At 39.0% G+C, this 19,931-nt stretch overlaps 3 protein-coding genes across 3 annotated transcripts; all 3 read left to right on the top strand.

Moving 5' to 3' along the window:
- The first annotated feature begins 654 nt into the window (after positions 1-654).
- On the top strand, positions 655-3,583 carry LOC117337583 (polypeptide N-acetylgalactosaminyltransferase 1-like). The gene is made up of 3 exons (XM_033898630.1): positions 655-950; positions 1,779-2,429; positions 2,586-3,583. The coding sequence occupies exons 1-3, from the start codon at positions 781-783 to the stop codon at positions 3,538-3,540; spliced, it is 1,776 nt and encodes a 591-aa protein (XP_033754521.1). The 5' UTR covers positions 655-780; the 3' UTR covers positions 3,541-3,583.
- A 1,452-nt stretch (positions 3,584-5,035) lies between these two features.
- On the top strand, positions 5,036-10,571 carry LOC117337574 (inactive polypeptide N-acetylgalactosaminyltransferase-like protein 5). The gene is made up of 3 exons (XM_033898618.1): positions 5,036-5,205; positions 7,180-7,833; positions 9,550-10,571. The coding sequence occupies exons 1-3, from the start codon at positions 5,042-5,044 to the stop codon at positions 10,502-10,504; spliced, it is 1,773 nt and encodes a 590-aa protein (XP_033754509.1). The 5' UTR covers positions 5,036-5,041; the 3' UTR covers positions 10,505-10,571.
- Positions 10,572-12,271: 1,700 nt separating this feature from the next.
- Positions 12,272-15,604, top strand: LOC117317195. The gene is made up of 2 exons (XM_033871977.1): positions 12,272-12,298; positions 13,742-15,604. The coding sequence occupies exons 1-2, from the start codon at positions 12,272-12,274 to the stop codon at positions 15,602-15,604; spliced, it is 1,890 nt and encodes a 629-aa protein (XP_033727868.1).
- The last annotated feature ends 4,327 nt before the right edge of the window (positions 15,605-19,931 follow it).

Below are 19,931 nucleotides of genomic sequence, written 5' to 3'. Positions count from 1 at the left end.
CACTGCAGTTTTTCAGCAATTTAATTTAAGCTCAGAACATATAGCGCAAGTTATATTTAAAATATGTACATTTATATTACACGTATAGCACGTGCATTAAAGGGTTTTACAAAAGCAATCCGTATATGTTATAATACGACTCCTGTATCCTCCATACGTACATGTACGGAATCTGCCGAGGAAAGAACAGAAAGAAAGAACGGACATAAAAAAACTAGACGAAGAAAATAGGTGACAAGAAAAAAATAAAAAAGACACATAATAAAAACAGGTTACAGAACTTGAGTAGATACTGGATTTTACGTGTTGTGGTCATATATTACTTCGCATCCCGAAACCGAGCCCCTGTGACCTGAACGAAGCCAGGAATCGCTCTACATTCAAACCTGTCTATTAAGGTCACTCGATGAAGCGGAGAAAATGGCCTATATATATACAGGCCGGTGGTCTTCACATAGACTAGTGGTTGAGACAATGAAACACTGGTTTTTGCTGTAGCACTGTAGACTTCCGACTGTAATCATGACAGTTCCAATACTCAATATTCACGACTCTGCAGTTAAAATGCAAACTTTATTACTGCATTTCTTTGATTTTCAGTTTTTTCTTTTTCTTGTACTTCTTCTTTTTCAAAACTGAAAATTAGCCCCTACCGAAACACCAACCTCACTATTCAGCGTAAAACAGCTAAAAATAACCGTACGATTCACTGAGACAGCCCCGATATCTGTACCTGTTGACGTGCGCGTGTGTTAAGTCAGTAAAGGCACGTGACACATAATGGCGAGGTCAGCGCGAGCGACGTGCAGGTTTCGGAAACTTCTGTCTATCCTGCTCCTGTTTATCCTAGGACAGACTTGGATCATCCTTATGTCACTTCCCCAGTCATTCCGACAGTTGGAAATCGAGAGCGTCGAACTAGCACAGAGACATCGTGAGGTGTCGCACAGGTAAGTTCTGGGTTGTTGTTATGTGTATCGCGGAGGCCAGAACCTTCCTGAGTGTAGGTTCTCGAAATAGGTCATAAAATAAAATATTGACAGGGTGACAAACAAAGTTCTGTTGAGGATGAAAATCGTGCAATTAAGTCATGTTACGTGTCCCGAATATGTAGGTCAGAAATTAAAAAAAAAAAACAATAATAAATAGATAGAATTAAAAAAGAGGTCTACAGGGCTGTAATGAATGGTAACGATTATAGTGATCGTCAATATCACATTAGTCGCCTCAATGCACTAAAATGTCCCTTCTTGTCGTAAATTGAAAGGGAATAGTCACAGAGAGAAACTGAAATATGTTTCATCACCCCCACCCCACCCCATTACGACTATGATAATGTGACATCAGTCATTCATTTATTTGTATGAACAGTAAAGCTGGAAATTCAGTCCTCTAACCCGCGTATTTTTAATAACGTATTTTTCAAATTTTTTGTTTTTAAGATCAACTTTTTCACTCCAAATCAGTATTTTATAATCTTAACAGAACAGCCTCTCATTGCAAGGCGATTTCGACTTCCTTTGCGCTCGTCGATCTTTGTTTTTTTTGTTTTTTTTTTTTAAATTTTTTTTTTTTTTTTTTAAATTAGCTATGATAATTTCCATCTTTTATGACACCATCTTCAATATGGATTTATGTCAAACCTCTGAATGATTTATATATATTGTCCGCCACTTACGAGCAACATGCGATCGTAAAGGCCAATTTCCGTCATGACTCGATTGGATGTTACATGGTTCATTTAAAAACAATGATTAAAATGTACGATTATGTTTCAGACTAAGTGTCATTGAGGACCAGAAATATACGTCAAAACTGGACAGAACTCTACAAACTATCCTCGCCCGTCATCAGACCTCTGTCGACACCAAAACCTTCAATTACAATATATCGGCTGGAGACTCCATTTCCGTCCGACGTTCCATCCCAGACACCAGACATCCGGAATGTCTAAATATCTCGTATCCAATGGAAACTGTTCTAACAGTGTCTGTTGTGGTGATTTTCCACAACGAGGCTCTGTCCACTCTTCTCCGGACTGTCCATAGTATCATAGACAGGTCCCCCGCAGAAGCTCTCAAGGAGGTTATCCTCGTGGACGATGCCAGCACGATTATGTATCTTTGGGACGATCTAGATATGTATTTGTCGCTGGTACCCAAAGCTAGGGTGTTAAGGAACCACCAGAGGGCGGGACTGGTCAGGTCGAGGATGAACGGGGCCCGAAATACCACGGGTGACGTTTTGGTGTTCTTTGACGCCCACATGGAGTGTAACACGCGCTGGTTGGAACCGCTATTGCACATGCTCCAGGCCGAACCCACTGCCGTTTTACAGCCTTCAGTTGACATAATAGCTGCCAAATCCATGGAATATTATGCCTTCAACCGGGGACCAAGGTTCCGGGGTGGTTTCGGCTGGGATCTAAGGTGAATATTCCCCCACTTTTTTCTTGATCTTTTGCTACCAAAGGTATGATACATGTTCAAATGCGCTAAGTTTAGAAGATAGCGTAATATTTTGTTTCCTACTATGTGTAATAAAAAAAAAAAAATATTGCATTTTTGCATTTCCCTCTTTTGCAGGTATGCTTGGTTTATGGTACCCGAGTATTTGGAACTGGCCATGACATCCAGGACTACACCATTCATTACACCTGTCCTCGTGGGGAACGCCATCATCGTCCGAAGGGATCACTTCTTTAGGATCGGGGGCTTCGACGAGGGGCTTGACATCTGGGGAGGGGAGCACTTTGACCTGTCCTTCAAGAACTGGCTGTGTGCCGGGAGAGTACTCACCGTTCCTTGCTCCAAAGTCGGACATCTTTTCAAGGAGGGCTTAAGTTACAGTTTCGATGGTGACCGCAAAACCATTATAAGAAAAAATATGATGAGAGTAGCGGAAATATGGATGGATGAGTATAAAGATTTATTTTACAAAACTAGTCGAGCACGAGATGCCTTCTTTCCTAAGCTTGACCAAATATCTCTGAAAAGACAGAAGGATTTCATAAAGTCTTTACATTGTAAGCCTTTCCGTTGGTATCTTAAGAGCGTACTTCCGGAACAGAAAGTGCCCCCTGTTGACGCTGCTTTCTACGGGGAGATAACCAATGTGAGAACGTCGGCATGTTTTACTGTTTTGGATGACCAGTTCATAGGGATTACATTCGAGTGTTTTAAGTACAGAATTCTTCCTTTCAATTCATTTACCTTTACAGTGAATAGTGAATTCAAATACAACGAGAAGTGTGTCTTTGTTGATAGCCAGAACCTTTTTCTGAGAGTAGGCACTTGCGGTGCGGCACGCGGGGTGCTTTCCGGAAGGTGGTTGTTCCCGACCGAAAATCCCGTCTCGTCGATTGGAACTCTTATGTTCGAGATAACAGGCGGTATTGAGATGCTTTGCGTCCGACACGTCACGGGTGTTGTACCAAACGTCCACTTCAAAGAACAAATGGCACAGGCTATAAAGTGCAACAACAGTGCTAATTTTGCGGCGTCCTATCAGAACTGGTCATTCATGTATAAACTTGTTTGAAAAATTATTGAAATCATGTAAAGTATATTAAAGTACTTAAAATGTAATAATGTGTTTAATCTTTATTGGGAATTCGCTCTATGTAGTTATTTATGGGTAATATTTATAGACTGGAACTCAGGGACTTGGCACTTATCCCCAACCAACGGTATGTATACATGATACTATAATAATATAATATGGCTGTGTGTTGGGAATTCGTGCCAAGTCCCTGTGGACTGGGCCGGAACTTCGTATATTTATATTCATAAGTAGAATGTCCCTGAACAATGGACTGGCGAATTAGAACGATTTGGTGTACAGTAAAACTTAGCCGTCGTGTAGTCGGTAAAAACTGAATGAGAAACAGTTAAATTAGGACGTATTAATTACCATGTAACCTGAAGGTATATCAATTTTGACCAATTGGTGGTCAGAAAATGACGGAACTTGTATTTTAATTTGATACGGAGGTAAACGAAAGTGACCGGTGACCCATGATATACATACTTACCTAGTTCATTAAAATCGAATGAAATTTAAATTTCGAACAATCAGGACCCTGTGTTGGGCGGCCATTTCGTAAATAAAACAAAAGACGTCTCTTTCTGTAAGAAAAACCAGCTCTGTCTAGGTATCATCATTTCCACTAAGATTCATTACGTCACATTAAACAGAACGGACGTTATTACCGGATATGATTTCGGCCGATCAGAGGCAGTGTCGGCTATCTTGGATGGTTGACCCGGAAAAAAAAACAGAGTATAGTACACATGTATCATATTGATTATGTATGTATAGTAGGGTGATCATTTCCTAAGATAAGCCGTGGACAAAAGTGGCGGAACATTTTTTTGTTTAAAAAAAATAACCTAAAGTTTGCAATCGTGAGTAATAACGGAAGTCAATTCGGCCAGGAAATGGTGGTCATTTTGTCGAAATTGTAAAACAAATGTTACGAAAATGGCCGATTCTCATTATATATTTACATACTTTTCGTCAAATTGGACAACATAATTCCATTTATGCTATAAAATTGAAATCCCTAGTTCATTTTTTTACTTCAAGATGTATGTGCTCACAGTGACAGCGTGAAGTTAGGTTGGGTATATGGGGTGGTAAGTAAGGGTGTATGGTAGAGCCAATTTGTCATTTATTCATAGAGCAATATAATGTTGAACAGTGCTTAACCAAATTATATAAGATATTTCAAAGTATATTGGATATATTATAATATGTATCTTATTTTGTTTTAAGATACCTTATTATATAAAATATCTAATACATGTATATCTCGCTCAGGAAATAACGTTTCGCATAATTTTTTCTTGTATCTCATTATTTTTATCAGACATCTTATAAAACATAAAAGCTGTCTCATAAAGTACATCCATATAAGATATCTTATTTAATTTGGTTCTGGATATTCTCTAATGACAACAGGCCTACCGTGCCTGTTGGTACCTTGTTGACCTCCGTGTGTGTACACGTAACAATTACACGTGCGAACGTGCGTGACACGATGGCGAGGTTGGGCCGTGTAAGGCGGTGCGGACTTCTACCCGCTTTGCTTCTATTTGTCGTAGGACAGACATGGATTATCTTTGTATCTCTGCCAAATTCCCCGCGTCTGATGGAGGGGGACCTTCGCGACACCGTCAGTATGCAACGCTTCGAGACAGCAAGGTGAGTGTAAACTGTAAACTCAGGGTATTGACGCATCGAGTTTAGGTACACACAATCCATGTCCCATACTATCTGTATTAATATGATAAAGATATCAAACCCTGGGTTGTAAATTCATGCCGAGTTCCTGTGTTCACTATCTGTTAAATTATATGATCTACTCCTCATTTGTTTCAACACATCCCGATTCCACGTTTCATTTTTTTTTTTTCTATTTTTTTTTCAATATGCCTGGCGTCCTCCGGACAGCATGTGTACTATTAGCCCGAGTTTCCTCTGGCCCTGACACCATGCCAGGTGTAGGGCCCCTACGCCAGACATGGTGTCAGGGTAAGAGGAAACTCGGGCTAGTGTGCTATTAGTGTAAACCACAGGGACTTCGCACTAATTGTATGTATATTATAATAATATAATATATGAATGGGATGGAAAATCGTGCCAGTCCCTGTGTCGGGGATACTTCTCGGTCAAAATGCAGCACGTGAGGACAATTCGGGTCGCTGACAACGTTTATATATTATTAATTTATTCATTAAACGGGTTGTACGTGTGCTATTAGCATATATTCTTAAGATGGTAGACAAACAATATAAAGATGATCAAAAACGTATTTACAGTTAAAGATTTAAACCCTTTCGCTAAAGGTAATTCAATATACCGCCCATCACTTTGGCAACATTATACATTTGTAATATACAAAGATACAATCAATTGTTCAATTAATTGTACTGCCCGATAGTTAAACAACATGTAGGTACAGGTAGTACAGTACCGGTGTTTAAGATAAAACGTCAATAACGAAATTAGAGTTTTGTTTTTGTTTTGCATTTTCTTTATTTTTGCCGTATGCATCAGCATATAGGATTATAATATATATACATACAAATTATAACATATTTTATTTTACAAGATGGCGGAGAACACAGTGAATAATTAAAACAATTAAAATTCAGCTTGGTGCATCATGATATGAGTTAATGCTTAAAACAGGAAATTAGATTATAGCATTGGCTGGTCTCTTGTCTAGAATGTTAACACAATGCCAGACTTGTACCTTTGACCTTAAATTAGGGAAATGACCTTGTTTGAAGGGCAGACAATAAAAAAAAATGAAAAAATAACTTAAAAGTCTGCACTGGTAGTCACTAGTCAAATGAACTAAAAATCATATATATATATATAAAAGGGGAACCTGCCCTTGCGAAGGTTAACGTATAAAAAATGATTTAAAACAAGACTTTGGGGCTAGGCTATATATATGGACATATTTCACGTGGACTTCGCACAAATTCCCAGTCCAAAGTCCATATGATATACGTGATAAATACAATGCCTGGACCGCGGGACGAGAAATGTATGTCCATTGGAATTATTTTACCACAGGGACCTGACGCATGAATATGTTATACATATATAATAAACCGTTCATTACATGTAATTTAAGATCCAGTAAATCAATCCGTCTCTATTTGTAAGGGTAATTAACATTGCCAGTATATTAGGATACTGATATATTCACTGGCTTTGTTTATCGCCCCGTAAACAGTCAGTGTCAATTTCAGATGGAGCACGTAGTAGCTTGTGGCTACCTCACTGAACAACATACATTGAAAGAGAGCCCAGTCGGGAGGGATATAGGGATGAGAGTTAAGTGTTTCATCTAATTACACACCAAAACAGCATTTAAAATAGTCATGACCTCAGCTTCCTGAAAACATCCCCGGTTAAGAACAAAACACTCACATGGGATCTTCGAATACGCTGTCATATTCGTAAAGTCTGAAAAAGAATGAATGCTATAATTGAACGATTGGTTTGAGATATATCTCGATAAATAAGAGAGGGGGGGGGGGGGGGGGGGGGGGGGGGGGGTAGAATAAAAAAAAATAAAAACAAAAATACTGATATTAACGTGATTATGAGTAATTTCCTATAATTCTGTAATAATAGTAGATATTTTTTCTTTGTATCTAGGCTGGGTGCCATGCAGGACGATATATACACTGCACAGCTACATCAGACTCTACAAAGAATTCTCGATCGTCATCGAGGGAGGATCGACACCGCTAAGTTCAACTACAACGTATCTCTCGGAGACACTTTGTCTCTCCGGCGTCCAGTTCCGGATAATAGGAACCCGGAATGTCATTACACCAAGTTTCCATACGATTCGTCAATAACAGTATCCGTAGTGACCATCTTCCACAACGAGGCTCTGTCCACTCTTCTCCGGACTGTCCATAGTATTATAGACAGGTCGCCCACGGAAAACCTCAAGGAGGTTATTCTCGTAGACGACGCCAGCACCATGTCATATCTTCAGAGCGATCTAGATATGTATTTGTACATGGTACCCAAAGCCAGGGTGATACGGAACGAGGAGAGGGAGGGTCTGGTCAGGTCGAGGATGGCTGGTGCTGGAAATGCCACCGGTGACGTATTGGTGTTCTTTGACGCCCACATGGAGTGTAACACGCGCTGGCTGGAACCTATGCTTCACGCGCTCCATGAAGAGCCTAATGCAATTGTACAACCGGATGTTGATGTAATAAAAGCTGACACAATGGAATATTTTAGTTATAAGGACGGCGAACGTCGCTCCCGTGGAGGATTTGGATGGGACCTCAGGTAAGTTGTACCTAGTTATAAAGTCTGCATGAAGTGCGTACTGCTTTCAAATTGCATTTCGTCGGATCAGATCATATTCTAAATCAAGCTGGTAAGTATCACATATGGCACTTCGTCGTCCTCGGGCAAGTGTCTTATTTAGCACTCCGTCGGCGCCTAGCAATTGTCTTATAAGGGACTACGTCGGCATCGCGCAAGTGTCTTATTTAGCACTCCGTCGGCGTCTAGCAATTGTCTTATAAGGGACTACGTCGGCATCGGGCAAGTGTCTTATTTAGCACTCCGTCGGCGCCTAGCAATTGTCTTATCAGGGACTACGTCGGCATCGGGCAAGTGTCTTATTTAGCAATCCGTCGGCGTCTAGCAATTGTCTTATAAGGGACTGCGTCGGCGTCGGGCAGGTGTCTTATATGACACTCGGTTGGCCTCATGTTGGTGTCTTAGAGGGACCAAGCAACCAACTGTCTTTCCATAAACTTTAGTGTTAACGTTTTGGAGTATATCATTAAAAGTCTTGAATTCACTATGGCAATTATGGTTTATAACAAAAGTATAGGGTCTCATATAACACGTAATAAAAAAAAGTTCGGTCCTTCAGCTCAATTTTTTTCCAGGGTAGCCATTTTTAAAATGGGTGAATTTCCTAGTAAAAATTCTCAGAATTATGAAATGTTTACCTGTTAATTATTATTACCTGAACTTTTGGGAAAAAAATTCAATCGGACTTACACAATTTGCAATTAAAATTTCTTATGGATAGCTTTTGTTACTTCATAAATACCTGCCAATCAGTGGCTGCCAGACATTCCATCCCTAGCTCAACTTTCTATACACAGGAGATGTTTCAAAAGTTTATTTTTTTCGATTGGTTGGTTGTTCCCTTTATGTCACTCCCGTCGTCCTAAGCGAAGTATCGTATATACTACTGCGTCTGCGTAATGTTAATGTCTTATATCGGACGCTACTTCGGTGTTACTTTTCCGGCGTCGATTTCAAAATTTCACTTCAAAGTTTTGCGTTTATTTCCGTTGTTCAGAAAGCATATCAGTCCAAATTAAACTGAACTTGGTTTACCGTTGGATCACATAGTTGACATCTCAGTCTTCATTTACGGAATATAATCCAGAATTCATGGTTCAGTTACTCTGGAAATTCAGGGATGCTTGGAATCTGGAATTTTTTGCTTCGTTTTAAACTCAGTTTCTCAAAAAGAATCAATGCTATTTCAACAAAACCGGGAATATCTCAACACACGCTACAGATTACATGCTTTTACATGTATACTGTATTTCTGGGTTAAAAACTTCAGATTTTGAGTTTATGTAAATCTTCTCCAACTGATTTACAAATTAGTTTATAGTGAAATTGGAATCAATTAAATTGAAGTAGATGTTTCAGAAAGAGTGATTTTTTGGGTAAAAATGGCATATTTAGTTGAAATTTGAAAATAAATGATTTTGTGATATTTAGTATTTTATTTGCAATGCATCTACATGAGGATTGCATACTATCAAGTGGATTTTTTTTGTTGTTGTTGTTTTTGTTCTGTTGCTGTTGTTGTTGACTCAAATTGCTGTTCTGCTGAAGGCACCATCAATAAAAGCTCCTTCATTTATGATGTTATATTCTTTAACAACCATCGTTTAATATAATAAGCGGCCATTTTCAATTCAAATTGATATATACCATTTTTAATAATTTGTTTGCTCTTTTCAGATATGCATGGTTTGAGGTTCCAGAATTCGTTGAATTAGCGTTGAAGTCTAAAACAGAGCCGTTTATTACACCCGTCCTGGTGGGAAACGCCATTGCCGTTCGAAGGGACCACTTCTTCAAAATCGGAGGCTTCGACCAGGGGCTTGACATCTGGGGAGGGGAGCATTTTGACCTTTCCTTCAAGAATTGGCTGTGTGCCGGGAGAGTGTTGACCGTCCCTTGTTCCAAAGTTGGCCATCTCTTCAAATTAGGCGTCCAGAGTTACAGTTTCGGTGGCGATCGACATACCGTCATCCTGAAAAACCTTATGAGGGTAGCAGAAATATGGATGGACGAATATAAAGAAGTCTTCTATAGGGCGACTGCAGGACGAAACCGGGTCCTTCCTGAATTTGACCAGGATTCAATTATAATGCATAAAGGCTTGCTAAAAAGTATGGATTGTAAACCGTTCAGTTGGTTCCTCAAGAACGTACTTCCGGAACAAAAAGTGCCCCCTATCGACGCCGAATTCTTTGGGGAGATAACCAATTTAAAAACTAAAGCCTGTCTTGTTGTTCTAAACGATGACGTTTATATAGGGATGACGTATGCATGTTTCAAATATAGAATCATACCAGAAAACTCATTTAAATTCTCAAAAAACGGTGAATTTATGTTCGAAAATCACTGTATATTTATTGATTCCGTAAACTATTTCATGAGGAAAGGCAAATGTGATCAAACTAAAGATGTGGTCCCCGGAAAGTGGACATTTCAGACCTCAGATCTGACATCTAATACGGGAATTCTCAGCTTTGAACAAAGAGACAATACGCGCGCGTGGTGTGCGACGCACGTGACAGGTGCGATACCGGATGTTCACTTTAAAGAGCAGATGGCGCAGGCATTGCCTTGCAACAACGGTTCTGCCTATCAGGTTTGGTCCTTCATGTATAGACTGGCCGACTTATGAGTGAATATGTTTCATGCTGGTGATAAATAAAGCATAATTTACCTTTTCCGGGATTTTTGTATGCATTGTATTTGTCTGATTTTGTGTTGTTGTTGTTACTTGTTTTGTTTTTGTTTTTTGCTGTATTTATCGCCCCGTTTTAAACAAAACAGACATGGTTACGTTGATGCGGGGTCTTTTTGTAGTAGTTGGTGACTACCTCACTGAACAACATACAGGTGGCCCGTCGCATGCCATCCAGAGCAATTGGGGTAAATTAAGTGTGTCGTAGGAAACAACCACCACGGCACAGATCGACTCGTTTCTCAGTTTTTCCCAAAACACAAACTGACACGGGTAGTGAGCGTCGGATCACGAACCACGTATCTTTACCCTGGGGTTATGTTCATTTTAACTGAATACTGCTTAACGTCCTATCAACAGCTAATGTCAGTTAAGGACTGTCTTGAGATTACATGGTGACGCTCTAACCGACTGAGCTATCGCGGCCTCTATATAATTGTATTTATGAAAACATATACACTGGGGCCGAGTGGTTAAGGTGTCCTGACACTTTATCACCAGCTCTCCATCTCTGGGCTGCGAGTTCGAAACCCACGTGGGGCAGTTGCTTGGTACTGACCGTAGGCCGGTGGTTTTTCTCCGGGTACTCCTGCTTTCCTCCACCTCCAAACCTGGCACGCCCTTAAATGACACTGGCTGCTAATAGGACGTTAAACAAAATACACCGAATTATATAAACAGTTACCCCATATGCCCCGTCTCCACAACAGTACCAGCGACAGAAATTTGCTGCGATAAAATAATAACATAATTAATTGCAAATTGCAACTACATGAATTATGCGTACGTTATAGCCAATATTTACGAACTATCGAGTACAAACAACCAATAAAGACCCGTTCGGCCTCTTTTCAGCAGGAATAATATTAAAATTTAAATCAGTAGGGTGCCTCCGTCAAATCTTGAACAATAACTCGAGAGGTATTTCTTTCGAAGAAATGACGGAAACCCCCGAGTGGTTCTCCGAGTGATAAGTCATATATACATATTTAATGTCTTATGTTGCTAGCGACTGATTGGTTCAATCAACCGATCAGAAATTTTTCAATGAGCAAAACTAATAAAATTTGAACTGTAAGATAAAATGGTGTCCCTTTTGAAACATAAAACGAGGTGCAACGTCATGTACTGGAAAGAAATTGTTGTGTGTTTACATTAAACACGTGTAAGGCACATGTTAAAATATAGATTATATGATATTACGACCTCAGTGAAAAATATAATACAATAAACAAAACACATTAAATAATCACTCTGAACAACTCTTGCATAGCAAGTAGGGTATAATACAATCCCCGCATAATACTTAACTATTCTCAACACGTAACAATTTAAACTTTAATTTATTTTTTATTATTATTTTTTATATTTTATATTCTTTGTGTAATATTAATGGAAAGTTGTATGTGTATATATATATGTTTATGTGATATATATATATATAAAGTTTCCACATTAAAAAGCAAAAACAAAAGAAAGGAAAGAAAATAAAATAAAAAGCAAAAAATGTTGGTTTTATCAACAGGCGTCTTCATCTGGTTATTATTTATTAAAAGAAAACAAATAATTAAAAACCGTATCAATAGTTGGGATAGCTAATGTTTTGTTTCTATAGATACCACAGGGGCTTGGCACTATAATACATATATATATGGACCATCATTTGGAAAATCGTGCCAAGCCCCTGTGATAGATACTAACAAGATGCAGACGTCTGTTGGTAACCGCATGGTAACTATGACAGTTAGATAATACAGTCATCACAATCTATATATAGTCAAACCTTGTCACATACATGATAGAGTACAGTGTAAACAATTTACTACAACAAAAATCACGGGTATCAGTCACGTGACTCGCATATCAAAGACGGAAACTATCTTATATTATCTGTGGCCGTTAAGTACAGCGATAAACCGGAACTTGGCGTTAAGCTTTCGCTCAAAATTTCCAATTTTAATTCCTGTTAAAGTTTAATGTTTATAATTAATGGGTACCATGTAATATATAGATATGTATAGAAAATACTGTACATATAAGTTGACGATAAATTTGATTTATTTTCTATTGTGACAAAATTACAAAAGGTACGGACTTTGTACAAATTCTCAACCATGGTCCACATACAGTGTGTATATATATTATACATACTGTAATACATATGTATGGATCTTGAGTTGGGAATTTGTGCCAATTACACCATATTTTCCACTAGTCCGAGTTTCCTCTGGCCCTGATACCGTGTCTAGTGTAGGGCCTCTACATAAGACATGGTGTCGGGGCAAGAGGAAACTCGAGATTATTGTCCACTGCATCATTGACGTCTTTTTGTTTTTTGTTTGTTTGTTTGTTTGTTTGTTTTGTTTTTGTTTTTGTTTTTTGTAAAAAAAACTAAGGTTGAATTGTGCTGGCTTCCAAAGCAAAATATCCATAGTTAGCGTGTATACCATACCTGTTACTGCTCGAATACCGGTCAATAAAGACAATAACGAGACGGACTAGCTAGTCGACACCATGAGCACATGTATAATACAAAATGTATTTGCATCCCCTTAATCAACACAACCTTGATGGTGTCCGCCATCTGTCGCTATGGCTGTTTTAAGTCCCTAGATACCAACTGCTGCCCATGCACAGGTTTACATATCGTGGAAAAAACATTTGATTATCACATGTGTTGATTCATTACACAACCAAACTCCGACCCCAGTGATAAAACTGTCACTATAACTGTTACAACCGTACAAGTCGGTAGGGATGCATTATTAATTCCGGATCTTCCGAGTTCCGAACCCGATCGTTATGTTATACGCGCCCCGGTACTGAAGCTGACCTATCGATCGTTTACCGTATATGTACGTGCGTACGTAGGTCAGTTCTACAGTGCCCCTGCAATGTTTGTATCGTGCAGATAAAAAGCAAACGCCAAATGTGCAACAGAGTTGTAAATAGTTTATCACTGGCAGCATTCCAATTACTTCTACTATACCAGTAGCGTTCGTCTTTTTAGGGAAGCTAGTATTGGTGAACAATTTATAAAGCAGGGATAAGTTAAAGGTGAGCATTCTAGGCTTCACGAGTGTTTTGTGTTATTGTGAAAGTTCTGTTAGACGCCGACCATGGACGAAGTGTTGGAGTATAATCGTAAAACATTAACTGGTGTCTATATGGCAGAGGTGGACGAGAGAAACAGAGGATGTCGAGAATAAAGTTAGCTTCCTTCGGGATCAGCTGAAAAAGAACGAGAACCAAGTAATTATTCAGCGAGAGGTCGACAAAATCAGAGATAGAGGACGTATTCTCAAAGAGCAAGTCGATGCACTCGTTACGGAATTCGAAACAAAATACTACGAGTTGAAGTCCACTAGAACAGAGCACATCAAGAAGATAGAGGCGGAGTATTCGTCATTCTTGATAAAACTAAAAGCTGAATCAGCAAAATGTGAGGACGTTTGTAAATCCGGAAGCCTTCAGGAGGTGGAAGGTATAATTAAATCTCTAGACGAACTTCTTAATCACACAAGTCTTCCAAATATTGAACTCCATGATGATTTCTTTGAACCAGTTCAAACAACAGCAACTGAACTGAAAGACCTATTTGGTAAAATGTGTGGCAACGAAATTCTTATTCCCGACAGAGGCGACGAGCTCTTAGACAAAGCGGATGAACCCGATGTAGATATGGCCGATGATTCCGACATAGCATCACTTCTTGATTCTGAACACGGAGCAACTCCAAAATCTACCTCTATACAAGAAGATATCGCTTCCGAGAAAAGTTTTATTCCGAGTGAAACCAGTGCAAGAAGCTACCACGGTGATTTTGATGATGTTGAAAATTCTATACGAGATCCTAGCATTATAAGTGATATATCCGCACGCGAGGCTGGTTCTGACAAACTGCCTCAGGTCTCGAGCAAAAAGCTATCGGCACAATCGGGGTCGGATGATATAGAATCGGAGATAAAATCTATTCAGAGCGAGGTGATTTCAACACCTGGAGAACCTGTATCTGATCGAGAAATAGCAAAGTCAGTGAGACCTGTGAAATCTTCTGATGAACTCAAGTCGGAGCCGAGTTCAAAACATTCGTCTGAAGATGACAGGAAATCAGTCGCTAAGTCAGATAAGTCCGCCGCGGAAGACTTTGTAGAGGAGGATTTAGATGTGACCGACACTTCACATGTCCTTGAGAAAGAGGACGACAGAAATATTATGCAAGACACCGAAGATGAACCAGAGTCCGAAAAGTCTAAATATTCATATGCCAGTAGTTCTGAAGAAGTGGCTAATTCAAAATCTAGTAGTCTTCCAAAGTCGAAAGATGCTGCAGATATTCTTTCTAAAGACGTCGTTACGAAAGACATAGATGAACGCTCTTTGATTGGAGATTCAGACCATAAAGATGATGGGCGCGGCAGTGAAACATCTCTGAAGGATGAGGAATTCAAGTTGGAACAGAACGATTCTCTGTCGTCTGAAACAGGTAAACCCGCGGAAGATGTACCCATACAAATATCCATGGATGTTCCTCTTGGGCAAGATTCTAGTAATGATAAAGCAAAGTTTAAGACTGACCATGGACAATTGGGCCATTCTAGTGATACGGAAGTCGCTGATGGAAAAGCAAAAGGCAAACCCATATCAAAAGATGATTGGCGCGACAGCGAAAAATCTATGAAGGATGAGGAAATAAAGTTGGATCAGGACGATTCCCAGTCATCTGAAACAGGTCAGCCCGTGAAAGAAGTACCCATACAAGTTACTGTGGAAATTCCTCTTGGACAGGATTCTATTGATGATAAACCAAAGTTAAAGACTGATCACGGAATGTTGGACCAATCTAGTGATACAGAAGTCACTGATGGAAAAACAAAAGATAAAGTCATACCAAAAGCATTATCCCACTCTGTGCCTGTGACGCAAGAAAGAAAGGAAATAGGCCGCGAAGCAAATCAGGATCAGGTTAAAATTGAGGAAGTTCACAAAGATGTTTCCAAGGAATATCCCAAAGGAAAAAGATGTAGCTCATGCTGAAGGCATTGAAATATCAAAAGAGAAAGCAAAGGAAACGTATGCACCGTCTGCTGCCAGTGCCACTGAGACACGTGACGACATGTTTGCGCGCGAAAGTCTGCGCAGAAATAGTGTAGATGCTGACAGCGAAGATGGCGGAGGATCGAATATTCCCAGGCAATCTTCACATGCAGAAACACACGACATCCTGGATATACTACACACGTTCAAGGTCAAAGGCGGGGATGAAGTGATTTCAATTTGTCCTTTGATGTCAGGGGAGTGCGCGTGGATTGCACGACAGAAGGGAAAACACGTGTTCCGTGCAATCAAGATGGTCTCACGGTCTGGCAAGGTTATACAAACATCAGGATTTCCACGTGCTGTAGTGGACATTTCTGTTGACCGAAATGACGGAATGTTTGTCACGTGCACGGACAGCGTCGTAAGGCAGATGCTGGCTGTTGACAAATCCGTTGTCAAGTTCGAAACGGAAGACGATTTGACTAGTCTGTGTCAGTTGAATAGCGGTAACATTGTCGTATGCCATTATCTGACATCTAAGGTCGCATTGATTAACCCGACGGGAGTTATAGTTGGCTGTCTTGACGGCAAAGGGTGTGACAGGGCAATAATTGGCAATCCTTGGAAAGTCAGAAGGGACGAAAACAATGACAACATCGTCATCATCAATCGGCAGGGACCATCATCAGTCGTTGTTGTCGACAAAGATCTCAATTTTCGGTTTTTATTTGATGGAAAGAAAACATACACGGCAGCTAACATACATGATTTCAGTTCTTCAACTTCACCGCGTGAAACGACCAGTGCCGCGGTTACGACTTCCGGTTCGATTTGCGACAACAAGTTTATACCTATAGATGCGTGTTTTGACTCTAGCAGCAATATAGTCATAGCTGAATATAACAGGAAAGCGGATATTAGTGTTGGATGCAGAAGGAGGGTTGCTCGGTACTCTGTTTAACGAATGTACCCGACCAACGTCACTGGCTGTGGACAGTCAAGGTCATTTGTGGGTCGGATATGTCAATGGAAAAATCGATATAATTCGACATCTCGGTGAGAAAATCAACTGGCTCAAATAGCTACATCCACACATATATATAAGTACAATGTATTATCAATGAACAAATTGTGAATCGTTCATGCGTCAGTGGTTACTTCCGGTTCCGGTAACGATTTACAATTTTTGAATGGGACATATAGTCTGTTTACAAGGTACTTTTCAATTTATTCTTGAGTTGATTAATACAGATGCCATGAATGTTGTAATTCTGACAAGTTGATCGTTGTTATATCCTTTAAGCGTTCAATTCTATTCGATATACAATGTAATTAAATTATTAATTAAGATACGAGTTGGACTTGGACTTAAAAAAAAATTTCTATATAAAACATAGACAGAAGATGTCGATCGACCTGTTTTATTTGCATTACGGGGTCATATATATATACATACAAAATAGGTTCAATGGTATATACACAATATGCCATCACTATTTACCAGTGTTTATAAACTAGGCTTCGTGTTGTGTAAAGATACTCGGACCTCGTGTTCGTGATACAACTACCTTGTCATTTTGTGTATTCCATATATAGTCCCTTGAGGATCTTTGTAAAACATTGATTCCCATACAGGAATGTTCTCATAAGTTACCTAGATCCCCTTTTAAACTTTACATTTATTTCGCTTTGTCAATCTTTTTGTATTAACGGAAATAAATGTAATATACAATTTTAATTTATAAATCAAATCACCGCGTAGTTTTAATTTGATTCTTGATCCCCCGTTCATATATATCGTTAGATACATAATGTCCAGTTTCCAGCAGAAGATGTTGTTTCCATATATATATATACAATCAAGTATATGATAACGTCAAGTATGATTACCATTGTTATCAAATTTTATTCTCGCTAACTATGATTGATGATTTATTGTTTTCTACCCTATTATATTTCAAAAGGTCAAAGATCGTCCTTTAATCTGAGTTTCCTTTGACCTCCACACCAGCCGTTAGACATTTTGACGGACAGCTGTCCGGTATGAGACATCTGACCACAAAGTATTGTAAAGGAGGCCACGGGGAAAACTCGCCAAGGAGGCTATTGTTTTTATTTTAATTCTGGATATTTCGTTTTTAAGCAGTTTGCCTATTTCATTAATAAATTCTTCGATTTTGATGACTTTTTCAGTGATATTTTCCTTCAAAAAAGCACATTTTGATCAGGTATATTAATCATGTCAACAGCTAAAAGCGAAATATCCAGGAATAAAAAAAAATCAAATTAGCCCGTGAGGAAATTCGGAACAATCATCATTCAACTAGTATATTTTTCAACATTCTATTTTTTTGGGAAATTAAATTACCAATCGTCACGACATGTATGGGTAGTATAAAACAATTAATTAGGCCGAGATCTCAGCTGAGCCACAGAAATCCAGGACGACCGTGTCGATACCCAATTCTTCCAGTACGAGTTCATTGTGTTACTTTGTCGTAACTAATTCATGACCCGGAGTATAGCCGATAAAGGAATGGCAACTATTCCGGGATTAAATCAGCTAAGATAACCCACATCTGTCCATGAAGACATCTTTAATTCAGTCAATAAAATCGATTTGTTCACCCCATATACCTGTCTCTACCATTATGATGAACGTATAGACATTTTAATTATGCATATGTATTTACGGTATAGTATACATGTATGTTGTTTGTACACGTGGCGTAAATCTGTCGGTCACTCGGATGGACATTTGGACGTTATATTGATAAAAATACCTCCAACATCTGTTTTACATATGGATATTTTACACGTCATATAGCATGACTATATACACTTCCGGTAAAATGCCGGTATATTATGCATTGCTCATGATTTATTATTGAAAACTGAGGTAAACATTTTAAAATTGTGCACACTAGCACAGGGACTTGGAACAAATTCCCAATCCACAGTCCATATATATGTAGAATAAGTGTAGCCAAGTTCCTGTGCACATTAGTATCTGTGTATTGTACGCTTAACCGCAGGGACTTGAGAATTAGTTACAGTCTACATGTATTTGGACCTCCACTCGGGGAGGTCCAAATACATGTAGATTGTAACTAATTATCAAGTCCCTGTGCGCTTGGCTTCCGATTTATACCAACACATCATCATACAATTCAACTCTTGGGATATGTTTCCAGCAGAATTAAATACCTAATTTGGTATACAAACCAGTTTTCCTTTTCAGTAAACATGAAAATATTTCGGGTAACATTTTACGCGTCGCCAAATTTGATCTGATGGAATAATGGAGGGACTCCTGTACATCGCAGACGTCTGCTTCTGGTTAGTACTTTATAGAAAAAAAAAACATATCGGCCCTTCTCCTATAGCTACTATATCATAATGTCGTGTTTAGCATAGATGGGTTTTCCAAATCAGTAACATTGAAATACCAAAACTTACCTCTGTTGGCGTTTTGTAAACGAAACCCCGCGAAACCCATTATATTTGTAGTATACATAGTGTGCGTCAAATATTTCCTACTTCACAATGGTGATCTTGAAAAAGGTCATTTGTATGTCGTTTTTATAGCACTTAAACCTAGTTAAAACTGTACTTGCTAGAAAAATCTCAGGCAAATGGGTCTTCTAGATACTTTTTTGTATTACTTGTTTTAACTATCCGACGCCCGTGACATTGAAAACAGGTCAAGGACATTGGCATAAGGGAACTGTATAGTACTCCAAAGCAGGTACGTCTTTGCCTAGTGGCCAAAGATCAGAACTCAAGTCTTTTAGAACTTGGTCATATGATATCTCAAAGAGATTTTGAACTATTTGGTCATGTGACCTTGAAAATAGGTCAAGGTCATTTGTATGAGGAAATTATTAGGTAAAGATGGGTACATCAAGTCTTTTGGGAAATTGAATACAACCCTGCCATAGATACCTGCTTGCAAAACATCGGGCCTCTAGGTCTCTAGATTCTGGAAGTTTTAAAATTATTTGACACTTGCATGCGACTCTAAATATAGGTCAAGGTCAATGATATGACGAAACATATTACAACTCTTTTCTAGGTACCTGGTGTCAAAATATCAATCTCTGGGTTTTATGGAACTTAGAAGATTCTGGATTTTTTTTTTTATATATGATTGACATCTTTGACCTTGAATATAAAGTCAAGGTCATCAATATGAGGGAATTTCATAGCAGGTACCTACTGGATAAAGGTTGAATACCCTGGGTATTTCAGAACATTCACAAAGGAACTAACTGTTTGCCCTCTGTGACCTTAAAAACAGGTCAAAGTCATTTACATGAAGGAT

Source organism: Pecten maximus, chromosome 1 (assembly GCF_902652985.1).
Source record: "Pecten maximus chromosome 1, xPecMax1.1, whole genome shotgun sequence".
Classification (NCBI taxonomy): Eukaryota; Metazoa; Mollusca; class Bivalvia; order Pectinida; family Pectinidae; genus Pecten; species Pecten maximus.
The sequence above is the reverse complement of the archived record's forward strand: the minus strand, read 5'-3'. Positions and strand labels throughout refer to the sequence as shown.

What these genes read in the sequence shown, in the direction of transcription:
- LOC117337583 (XM_033898630.1), top strand. Translation starts at nt 781, where the DNA reads ATGGCGAGGTCAGCGCGAGCGACGTGCAGGTTTCGGAAACTTCTGTCT. An exon ending in CATCGTGAGGTGTCGCACAG is followed by an intron (nt 951 to 1,778) that starts GTAAGTTCTGGG and finishes ATTATGTTTCAG; the next exon opens with ACTAAGTGTCATTGAGGACC. An exon ending in GGTTTCGGCTGGGATCTAAG is followed by an intron (nt 2,430 to 2,585) that starts GTGAATATTCCC and finishes CCTCTTTTGCAG; the next exon opens with GTATGCTTGGTTTATGGTAC.
- LOC117337574 (XM_033898618.1), top strand. Translation starts at nt 5,042, where the DNA reads ATGGCGAGGTTGGGCCGTGTAAGGCGGTGCGGACTTCTACCCGCTTTG. An exon ending in CAACGCTTCGAGACAGCAAG is followed by an intron (nt 5,206 to 7,179) that starts GTGAGTGTAAAC and finishes CTTTGTATCTAG; the next exon opens with GCTGGGTGCCATGCAGGACG. An exon ending in GGATTTGGATGGGACCTCAG is followed by an intron (nt 7,834 to 9,549) that starts GTAAGTTGTACC and finishes TGCTCTTTTCAG; the next exon opens with ATATGCATGGTTTGAGGTTC.
- LOC117317195 (XM_033871977.1), top strand. Translation starts at nt 12,272, where the DNA reads ATGCAGACGTCTGTTGGTAACCGCATG. An exon ending in CGTCTGTTGGTAACCGCATG is followed by an intron (nt 12,299 to 13,741) that starts GTAACTATGACA and finishes TCTATATGGCAG; the next exon opens with AGGTGGACGAGAGAAACAGA.